The sequence below is a fragment of the Lytechinus pictus genome, chromosome 3 (genome assembly GCF_037042905.1).
Source record: "Lytechinus pictus isolate F3 Inbred chromosome 3, Lp3.0, whole genome shotgun sequence".
NCBI lineage: Eukaryota > Metazoa > Echinodermata > Echinoidea > Temnopleuroida > Toxopneustidae > Lytechinus > Lytechinus pictus.
The window spans coordinates 4539260-4551395 of record NC_087247.1 but is presented as its reverse complement, the minus strand read 5'-3'; the positions used below and the strand labels follow the sequence as shown (position 1 = coordinate 4551395).

At 35.1% G+C, this 12136-nt stretch overlaps 1 protein-coding gene across 1 annotated transcript in view; it reads left to right on the top strand.

The window, feature by feature from the left end:
* Positions 1–1861: 1861 nt before the first annotated feature.
* LOC129257956 (uncharacterized) overlaps positions 1862–12136 on the top strand; it is a 56268-nt gene continuing 45993 nt past the window's right edge. The window contains exons 1-3 of the mRNA XM_054896406.2: positions 1862–2411; positions 10890–11038; positions 11735–11830. Of these exons, the coding sequence (XP_054752381.2) occupies positions 2336–2411; positions 10890–11038; positions 11735–11830 (321 nt within the window). The 5' untranslated portion in view covers positions 1862–2335. The remainder of the gene's footprint in view (positions 2412–10889; positions 11039–11734; positions 11831–12136) is intronic.

The window sequence follows — 12136 nt, the reverse complement described above, 5'->3', positions numbered from 1 at the left end:
CACATGTGGAATTAGCATTGTTAATTACTATATGGTTCAGTCAAGTTGGTCCTTATTGTCAAATCTATAAAAAAAATGAAATATTGTATAATTAAAAAAATTAAAAAAAAAGAAATAGTGAGTGAGGGACATCATTGACTGTCTCATTTACATATCACTGAGTTATGCATAACTGTTTTGTGAAAAATAAGCGAAACTTTAAAATGCAATAACTCTTATTTTACATCCGATTTTGATGAAATTTTCAGTGTTATGCTTGTTGGATTTTTCTCTTTTTATTCAAATCAACTTTTTGTTGGGGTGGACTTGTCCTTTAACTGGGATGTGATGTGGTGCTAGTGACTGAAGACAATGAAGATATTTATGATGGTATTAAAGAAAAATGAATAATGATCATGATGGTGGTGATGATGTTGATAATATTGATGATGAAAATAATGACAAAGAAGGAAAGGATGTAGAAGAAAAAAGAAATGATCAAAAAGAAGAAAAAGGAAGAAGATGATGAGAAGGATGAGCATTTATTCACATAGGGGTAGTATGTTGATTGTGATTATTCTCATCGTACTAGTATTCCTCCCTACATTATCCACCTAATTTTTTTAAATAATAACACATTTTTCTCTATGCCCCACCCCTACCTTATTGGGTACCAGCTATCTGAGCACTTGGAAAAAAAACTTGAGGTGTCCAATATCTGATTGCTATTTTGTTGATAAATGTTTGAATTGAATCCCGTTAGTTAATATAAATCAATTGCTATGCTTTCTATTTTTTTTTCAATTGCTTTGACGCATTTTAGTATCAATCTTACTGGAGGGTTAGGGTAAAAGGTTTATGGTTCGTATTTGGTTTTATGATTGACCACTCGGCACCTTATTTTCTGCAGGGCTGAATCCTCTCAAGTGCCGGGTTGACCTGGACCCCTCTCAGGGCCTTTAAAAGGGGAGGTTTTCCAAACTCTTCTTTTATGAAGTAGCTGTTGTTGAATCAATTTAAAGGGGAGTCCAACCCAAATAAAAACTTGTTTTTATAAAAAAAAGAAAAATCAGACAAGTTGATAGGTGAAAGTTTGAACAATATTGGACAAACAACAAGAAAGTTATGAATTTTTAAAAGTTGTAAATATTGGTAATCACTATACCCAAAGAGACTTCAAATTGGCCACATATGGGATGTCATCTAGTTCAGTGGATGGCATAGTGATGTAAGGCAAGGACTACTCTTCCATGTACTCCAATACATATTATGGCTAAAATATAATTTTTTCCTAAAGTTTTATTTCAAATTATATTTTTGTTTCATGAGGACATAAAACAAAATACTGCCTGGGTTATATTTAGATAACTGCCCCAGGGGAATGGGTACTTAGGAGAAAACCACAAATCCCTGATAATAAAGTACATGGCCTATGGGAAAGTTGTCCTTGCCCCTTGTCATAATTTACTTACCCAGTTGCCAATTTGAAACCTACATAGTATTAGTGATCTAAATTTTAAAGCAGCTATAACTTTCTTATTGCTTGTCCGATTTCTTTCAAACTTTCACCACTCTGTTTAATTTATTTTTCTCCTTCCCAACACAACATTTAATGGCCAAGGCTGGATTCCCCTTTAAATTCTCCACAAAATGAGGCCCTCTGGCTCATCAACATCTATATTTTCTTTTTTGCTAGAGATTGAGGTTTGTGTTTATCTTTGTGTCACTGTCCATATGCAAATTTCCAGACAACTCGATTTCGAAGGGTATATTTTCATTGGAACCTTAATATCATGGCTACCCTAGAATATTCAAAGTTCAACCCCGGTTTTGAACTCTTAATTTAGTTTCCTACTAAATTGAGACCACATAGCGTTTGTACAGAAAAGTGAACGGGTACTAGCTGAACATAGACGCTTGTTTTCTCTTTTGTACCATTACCAGTGCATGTGCATTAATTATGCGTACGAAGCGACTGTCAGATGACGGTTCTCAACCTTTGCGAAATTGATACTACTAGAGCATTTTCATTAACTGAAATAGTCTTTCATGATCTAGCAAATTTACGTCTTTGACCGTCTCATGCATACGTCCAACTGACTGATTCCGTTTGTAGGGCGTTCTTAATAGAACTGAAGAAAGGACATTTTTTTAGAGCTCCAAAGCAAAGTTCAGAAACCATCCGTCTTGCTCTCGACTCGCGTCCGTCCTTCGCCCCCGAGCAGCTAGCAGTAGCAGTGCAGCAGGAGCTACGACGAGATGGGTTGCCGTGTGTTGTGAATGCGTCACGTGCATGGAATGAACAAAGTTCGGAAACGAACAACAAAATAAGAACAAGGTCAAGGAGAGTGGCAACATGAAGAAAAGTCATTCAGGAAGAACCTCGCCTGGGTTAAATGTAAATAAATTCAAAATCCCAAAGAAACAGAAAGGTAACGTCTAAAATAGATCTATTTTTATAAATTTTAATTTTATTTTTGATCATTCATGTCTCATGAACCTGCCCAAAAAATGTTTTCTGAAATTCTGTTTTCTGCAGTTAAATGAATAAGAATTTAAGATGTATTTTCAGTTTTCACAAAATGAAATCTGCATCAGTGTTTGTCTATTTTTAATTGCAATGTTTATTTTCACCTATTATTACTAAGACTAAGTTTACTTTAGATAAAATCTTGAAATGTATCGCCATGTTTTGCGGCTGCAATTCGACAGCCGGCAGCCCCTGCCGTTCATTCGACATAGCGCATCGCATGTTCAAAAGTCAATGCGTGCAAGCGCCACACCACATGCGAAATGCAACTAGGCCATTTGCTCTTTCATTACACTTGGACGGACCCCATGTCGAATGAAGCCTGCTGCCGCTAGCATGCCATCAACTAGACAGCTGGCAGCCGTCTGTTTTGAGGAGTTTTTAAACATTTTTTATTTCTCCTCGTACATAGACGGATCGTGGGAGGGGGGTTAGCTATCGAAAATATCAATATCGACTCGCTTAGATTGCTGCTAAATGCACCACATTTTATGTCTATTTAACGCTTCTCTGGCCACAGCCGTAACGGTTTCGCGAATTGCGATTGAAGCACAGTCATTATGGCAATTACTGATAACTTCAAAAAGGTCAAAGGAAAAGATTTAAAGTCAATCTCATTTTATACTTACAGTTTATAGATTTATTCACATCGATGACATTTTACTCCATACATGTACTTTCCAATGTCTAGATCGCTACATCCTTAGAAAGTGCGATTAATTTTGTGAAATGCGTGTTGTTTCTTATGTCAATGACTGACTACATCTACGGACCGCATGCTTACCCCTTTGGTCTTGCGCCGCGCAACCAAAAAATTACACGGGGGCGGCGGGCGAATTCGCCCCGGAAAGTCCAAAAAGAGCCCCGGAAAAGGGCTAAAAACATTCACACGAGGGCGACTGCAAAACTCATAATCGCCCCCGTCAACTAGGCTTGGGAGCCAGCGCCGGGTAATCGAGTCTACCCGATTCTCAATGCCAGAGTCGGGGAGTCGACCCTGATCTCTGGAGACTCGAGTACCAAGCGGCGGCGGTTCTGAGATAAAGGGACTCGAGTCTTTGCCATGCTCTCTCATTCATGGACGAAAATCGGCCGCAGCGCCGACTCCAAGCACTGAGATAAAATAAATGTACAATTTGGAGCCGAGGAGTCATATACTTCGAGCAGAACGTTTCTCTGCTTGTGTGCTTTAGGCTCAGTGTGACTGCATGTGGTATGGGGATGCATCGTGTGCATTATGTGTAGTGTGTATTTCTGTGTGTGTGACTGTAAAATGCCAGTAGAGACCACGTGCGCATGTGTTGAGCGACACTTGTGATTGTATCATGAACTGGGATTTGTGTGTGGATTGTGTGAGAAGTTTGGTGAAGGTGTAAGATTTTGGGCGACTTGATAGATGATTGCTCCCCCCTCCCATTTATGTACACTCTCTAGCCCCATGTCGAGCTGCAGCCACCCATCTTGATCCTTCCCCCCAAAGCTTGTCTCTCCTCATTCCTTCTTTTCTTCCAAACTTTATTTCCCTATTATTCTTGTTAATTTCTCCTTTTACAAGTTGTAATTCACTACAAACTTCATTATAATTTTAATGAAGTGTTTATCACCTCTTGTTTGTTTTTAAATATTTTTATATCTCTGTTCAAAACAAGAGTCTCGTCTATCCCTTTAAAAAAAATCACGCTTTGATTTTTTTTTCTTTCATTCCAAAATCCCATTGATAACGTTTGCTTGCTAGTCTTAAATGGGAGTCTTGCCTTATTGGAATATTGGCAAGAAGTTAATAAAAAAATGATGTTATTGTTCTGTCAGTAATAAAAGTAGAGATTCAACTATGGATATTTTTCAGTCATATTTCATTTAATCTTCATTATTTTAATCCAAACATTCATTTTTTTTTCAATGATGTATTTCACCTTTGGCCAGTTCGCCATTTTCTTAAGTGACTGAAAACGTAGACTAGCCCCTTATTTCAGGGACATCAACCCTCGGCAATTTGTTTACATAACTTTCTTTGTCTCTGTCATGTATTGCACAATCTTGAGAAGCACATGTTTGGAAATCTGATATTCTTGTGGTGGTGGTGGGGGGGGGGTACGAGATTGCCGCCCTTTTCATTCTGTTTTGGTTTGGCTGCCACATGGCCTCTCTCACTGTGTGGAGAAATTAGGTCAGGTAAAATTTGCAAAGACGTGGATAAGTTCATTTCAATTAGAGGCCGTGCAAGGCTAGGCATTCATGATGGATGATGGAAATTGCCAGTTTTGGTTCTGGTAGGCCTTTTTGTCATGAATCTGTGTAACTGATACGAACGCTTAACAATTCAATGACCTTTATGACTTATATAATTATTTTGTATGAATAATTTTAAGTCTTTTTTAAAAAGTGTCATTTAAATAACTTTCAGTCAAATATGTACGAAGGATATTTGTTCAACTTCATAACATTTGCAGGTACCTATATTGTATGATAAAATAAATTACCTCAGAATTGTACAAATTCAGAACTTTCTTTTTCTTTTACATTGTCTTTAGACACGAATACAGATCTTTCTAGATTAATTTGGCAAATGGGCTATAACACTAAATAGTAAACACGCAAAGCTCACGTCAACCAAGTATCAAACATTCAAACTTGGATTAATTCACGGAGGTTCTACCTCCATGATTTAATCTGAATAGGTCTGTATTAGGTCCATGAATCAACTCAGATATCGTTCAAGCATCAAAATCAATCTATCATCACAACACTAAAATCATAAACCATCACTTCGAAGAAACAATGCGAAGGTCAAACCAGGGAAGTGTTATACTTCCCTGGTATATGCTAGCTACCGTGTATATATATACACATACACACACACACACACAAACGCAAAAAAGCCGCGAAATAGCTCCAGAAATTGTAGCCCTGGAAAGCGGAAAAAGAGCCCTGGAAAATGAAAAAGTAGCCCTGGAAAATTTTTAAGTTTCTCCAAAACGAGCCCTGGAAAGAAAAAAAGTAATTTTTTGGTTGGCGCCGCGCCATGCCCTTGTCGAAATCCAAAGATTGTTCCGACTTTATTTGGAAGCCTCAGAATTTTTTTTCTGAGGCTTCCAAATAATGGGCATCGGTATTCATGAGACGGGGTCCCCAACTTATATAATTTGCATGTTTTTTTAGTTTTTTTTAGATACTCACTGAAACTATAACTCTCATAAGACTTCTGTTGATGATGTTTATACTAATGATATCCAATCAAGATTTGTTTATCACTATCAATTATTGCTATGTTCATTTGTATTGTTCTTTACTCACCTATGAAATAACAAATGTGCTTATCATGAGCGTGAGAAATATTTTTAGTCATTCATAATGAATAATTTCATATTACGATTTTGTTGTTCTTATTATAATTAATTTTCTCACGTTTCCCCCCAAAAACTTTTTGTCTTAACATGATTTAGCAAAAAAAGGTCAGATTTCAATTTATAGAGGTCCAATCATTTTGTCAATACGCAAAAGGTCACTTTTCAATGGGGCACAAAATTTACAGCACAAATTCAAAAAATAAAAACAGCATCAATTGATTCCAATTAGTAGGGCTTAAATGGTTATGGCTTTGACAGTGTTATATTGGTAGAGCTCACAAGACGAGGATTCAATGTGGCCTGCCTTTGCCTGCCAAAAATTTCAAAAGATAATCAGGAAATATACCCAGTATGGTCATAGAAGTGTTTTAAGAGATCAATGTCCATCCACATCTGGCTACATGTGTCATGTACATCCAACCACCTTAAAAGTGTGGATCACGATGACCAACTAAATTTTTAGCCTATTGCCATTTTGCTTACAGAGGAAGGACATGATATATAGGCATTTCTGTATTTATATCTACATTGAGATCATTAGCTCGGTAATGCTTTTTTCAAACTTCCAGTTTTTTTTTTTTTTATTGTTGCAACAATGTAAGGCCAAGGGCTAAGGGGAAAAATTTGTTTTTTCTTGCATATATATCCAAACCCTCATGAGAACTTGCCTCATGTTTGTACAAGTTATTTTTTTTCTCTTTCTATTTATCGTCATGCACAAATTTGTACAATTTCAACAGATCTATGTGAACCTATATTTGGCTGCATTGTCATTCTGAAATGAACCTCCGAGAATTTTTTTTTTCATTGATCAACATCAAATTAACAGATCAGATCAACATTGATCAAAATTGTTCAATATTTTGACAAGGTTAAACTCAAGCGGATACTATAACTTTGTCTTAATCCAATTGAACAATTGTCATGATTATATTCTCTTCTCAAAAAGAAACATTTTCTTAAAAAAGATAAAAGCTAGATATACCCTGATTGTAAGTTAAACAGCTCTAAGAATGCTTAACATGTACATGGGCCACAAAGCTATGCTATCTTACCAGTTGACCCTACGTCAAGATAAGTTGAGTCACTTTTTCAATATTATTTTGAAAGAGGGATTATATTTGATAATCCAAGGCTGTCCATTTGGATTGGCCTCAATGACCCTCTCAGAAGCCTTTGAGAATTTGTGCCCTTTTACACTTTTGTCTTGCCTACATAGCAGGGCGAAACTGCGGCGGCGGCGGCGTCAACATTGAAATCTTAACCAAGGTAAAGTTTTTGAAATGTCATCATAACTTAAAAAGTAAATGGACCTAGTTCATGAAACTTTAACATAAGGGTAATCATGTATTACTTAACATCCTGCTTGACTTTCAGGTCACATGACTAAGGTCAAAGGTCATTAGAGTCAATGAACTTAGACCATGTTGGAGGAATTAATATCGAAATCTTAACCAAGGTTAAGTTTTTGAAATGTCAACATAACTTATGGACCTCGGTCATGAAACTTAGACATAGGGTGATCAAGTATGAATGATTGTTTTGCACATGTCTTAGGTCACATGATCATGGTCAAAAGTCATTTTGGGTCAATGGATATAATATTTCATTACTGTAGAAGCTGTTATTTTCGCGGGGGTTTTATTTTCGCGGATTTCGCGAATTGCCGATAGGCCGCGAATTTAACAACACGCGAAAATATTGACACATTTTTTAGTCAGTGCCAATGTCCCCAACAGCAAAGCTATACTGTAGAAAACTTCCTGTGTAATGAGAAATGGAGATATGCACCTGTATATGTACAAAAAATAAGGCTTAGAAAGTACAGTTAGTGATTCAAAAAGTTAGCTAGAATTTCACTTTTTTGAATTTCTCAAACAAAATCAGAGCCTAAACTATTTTCTAATATTATTTAATCAATATTTATACTCTCTCTGTAATATCAAAATGTATTTTTCATGAAATAATTTGATTTTATTTTCATCTGATTGACTCTATACACACGTATTGGCAGCTATTTGCATACTCATTAATATTCATAAGTCACATGACCAGAGCTTTTAGAGGTGAAGATTCTGTTCACAAAATTCCAAATTTTTACACTTTTATCAACTTTTTGAAAAATGAATCGAACAAATCACAAATTTAAAAGATTGTTTAATCCTGTAGATTACAGATCAAATTGTGGCATGATGAATTTTCAGATCTAAAGGTTAAAAAAAGTGAAATTCAAGCCACCTTTTTCCACAGTTTGTAACTGTTTTTACAGGGACATATTTATGTACAAAATACACATCAGCAAGGGTTCTTAGAGGAGCATAAATTTGCACGTAATTTGCACTAGTTATGCTTCTTAGAAATGATGTAGAGATGTTTTGTACATCTTCCAATCGCGAATTTAACAACCCGCTAAAATGTCGGGACCCCCGCAATTCGCGAAAAATTCTGTACGCGAAACTAACAGCTTGTACAGTATATGAATGTTTTGTTTTGTGAATAATTCAATAGCTGTTTTCAAAGTCGGTACTGAGCTATATCAAATCGCGTAATGCAGGCGAGACTGCCAGAGGCGTCCCACTTAGTCCAGGATAGGCCCCAGAAAAAACTGACCAAACTTTGTTTTTTTATACAATATTTTTTGATGGTTTCTTGTCAATTCGAGGGTGCTGATTACGAATCTGGATGATGCCACTCGTGTAACCTTGAGCATTTTCAGCAAATTGGCAAAATCCAATATGGCCGCCAAAATATGCAAATTACCCATCAAAATCATAAAATTGTCCGCACATTGGCTATGAAATGCATAAAATTGTGCGGCAGGAGTGAAATACTCTCTGAAAAAATAATTTTGACGAAGTATTTTTTTTCCTGATATTCAATATGGCCGCCATAGGCCATTGTATACTCTATTATGTACAATATGAATAGGGAAAACTAATTTTCAAAAAATGAGCACTAAACTGCAAAAAATTGCGATGTATGAACAAAGTGATATATGCAAATCATTACTAACAAGATATATCATTTATTATGTCATATATGGGAACATTGCTTTTTTTTTTATATTGATCTAAAATACCCGCCACTGTACAATGGCAATGGCCGGGGCCAAAAAAATGACAAGAGTGAGCACTAAAATGCATATTAGATAAACAAGTGGAATACTGACTAAAAACATAATTGTCAATGTGCCATTTATATTGAAATTCAAAATGGCCAACATAGGCCCTATATTTATCATGTACAATGGGAATGGAGAAACTAATTTTCACACGAGTAAGAAACATAAAACGCATGTAATTTTGATCTACGAGTAAAATATTGTCCGACTCACATGTTTTATAGCAAGACATATCATTTCTTTTTTCATGCATGAGATAAATGCTGTGTTATGAAATTCAAAATGGCCCCTATAGGCCCTAACAGTATTATCTACAATGTGAATTGCGGACATATAATTTTTTAAGAATTTGGATTTGTTTGACTATGACATCCATATAATCCTGTCTTATGAGTAAAATGTTATTTGAAAACATATTTTTTAAAATAAATTATAGCATTTCTTCTGCCATATAGATGATAAATTTATACTGTATTTTGACATTCAAAATAACCTCTACAAGCCCTAACTAAATTATGTAACATGCGAATAGGGAAACTAATTTTCACAAGAGTGAGAATCTTAAAATGCATTTTACTGTGATGTACGAGTAAAAATATTGTCTTAAACATGATTTCTAACTAAATACATCACATATTGGTCGTGGAGGTAATGAATGCTGTACTTTTAAATCCAAAATGGCTGTCATAGGTCCTGAAAGTATTGTGTACATTGTAACATGGGACATAACTAACTGGCAGAAAAAATGATATATCTTAATAGAAATTATGCTTTCAAACAATATTTTACTCATAGATCACTTACGTGCATTTATGGTGCTCACTCCTGTGAATATTGGTTTCCCACTTTGCATTGTACATAATACAGTTAATGTCCATGGCGGCCATTTTGAAAGTCAAAATGCAGTATTTAACACAAACTTGAAACCTGAATGATATATTTCGTTAGAACATACGTTTTTAGAAAGTATCCCATTTATCACATATATATGTATTTTAGTGCTCACTCTTGTGATTTCTTTGCTCCTCTTTCTCATTGTGCATAATACTTTTAGGGCCCTTGGCAGCCATTTTGAATATCAAAATACAACATTCATCACATACATGGCATATTAATAATATCTTTCGTTAACAATTATGTTTTAGTCAGTATTCCACTCATTTAATCTTAATAATATGCATTTAAGTGATCAATCTTGTGCATTTTTTGGCCCCCATTGCCATTGTACGCATTACTGTTTGGGCCAGTGGTGGCTATTTTAGATATCAAAATACAGCAAGGTTCCCATATATGACATAATAATTGATATATCTCGTTAGTAATGATGATTTGCATATATTACTTCGTTCATACATCGCGGTATTTTGAAGTTTAGTGCTCATTTTGTGAAAATTAGTTTTCCCTATTCATATTGTACATAATAAAGTATACAAGGGCCTATGATGGCCATTTTGAATATCAGGAAAATAAATATTTTGTCAAAAATTATTTTTCAGAGAGTATTTCACTCCTGCCACAAAATTGCATGCATTTCATAGCCAATGTGCGGACAATTTTATGATTTTGATGGGTAATTTGCATATTTTGGCGGCCATATTGGATTTTGCGGAAAATGCTCAAGGTTACATGAGTGGCATCATTCAGATTCGTAATCAGTACCCTCGAATTGACAAGACACCATCAAAAAATATTGTATATATAAAAAAAAACAAGGTTATGCCTCTTCTATCCCGGACTAACTTGTTTATTTTATACATTTGTGCTAAATTTACACATATGTGCTAGAGAGAAGTGCCCTTGCCCTGAAAATATAGAAATTCAAAGCCCAATGAAATATCAAAGTTCAGTCCACAGAGATTTAAGTACTTTCCCAGCATATCATAATAATGAATCTCTATTTTTCTTGGAACAGAGCTGCTGAATGAAGTTGAATTAGATTCCAGTGAATACCTCAGAGAGGTGCTGCCCATTATCCACCAAGGGTACAGAGATTCATCTTCCAAGAATAAGTTCAACTATGAAAAAGTACAGCTTGTCCACAATCCAGCAATAAAGAAAGAGGTATCCTACATGTACATTGATTAGGAATTGATACGCTCCTTTGTTGTACAGTGGACATTGTATATGTAGCTCTTGAAGAATTTTTTTTCGAAATGTCAGTGATCATGAACATGTGTGCAGCTCCTTGAAATTTAAAAGTGGACATGTGTTAAAATTTTGTCTTTTTAAGATAGTATTTTGAATTTTGCAAATAAATCTTTATTCTAAATAATGCTGGAAATATACTGGAGGAGGAGTTTCACAAAGTTGTTTAGTATAAAGGATCAGGATTATCCTAGGAATTTGGTCGTACATGCAGGTTTAAGTTTGGCTGTATCTACAGATTAAACATCTTAATGATTTTCAACAAATTAAACATGGACAGCTTTTTATGCTTCTCAATGATAAATGCTGAAGACCCACTTTCAGTGAATTTATTATATTTTCCAGGCAATGTAAATGATGCAGACGATGTAATATTAATATTTTTCTTTCATACTTCATATGAAAATCAATGATGCTACAGTGGAAGTAAAGATTATGACGTGGAATCCCTTCCAGAAAATTCTGAAAAACTAAACAGATTCCTGTACTTACAAATATCAATTTATACATATCTTTTAAATCTAATTTTTTAAAAAAATTGCATTATATGTTGCAAGGAGATTTTTTTATTTTTTATGAAATAACCATATTTTTCTTTCAAATTATGTGCAGTTCATAGAGAAGAAGAGAGAGATGAAAGATGCTGGCCGAAACGAAAAAGAGCTCAACGAGAGTTATGCGTATCTCTGTGTAAACACAGATGAGAAGGTAAGCTGCAATTTGCTTAGTATACTTTGTGCTTTACAAGTTATTACTTATTTGGCATCTCAAGAGAGAGAATGCAGAGGAAAAGAATGAGGAGAGCAATAATGACAGTAATGCAGATTTTCATTTATTGATAAATTAATCACTCATTTGCTTTTACATGTGGTTTGTTGTGTAGCCAATATATGCTTACATGTGCATACGCAGACACATTACAATGATCACAACCACAAAAGAACTCAGACTCCTAGGTTATGCTTCAAAGAACACAATGAAAAGTAAAGTTCATCTTCAGTATATGTATTTGTG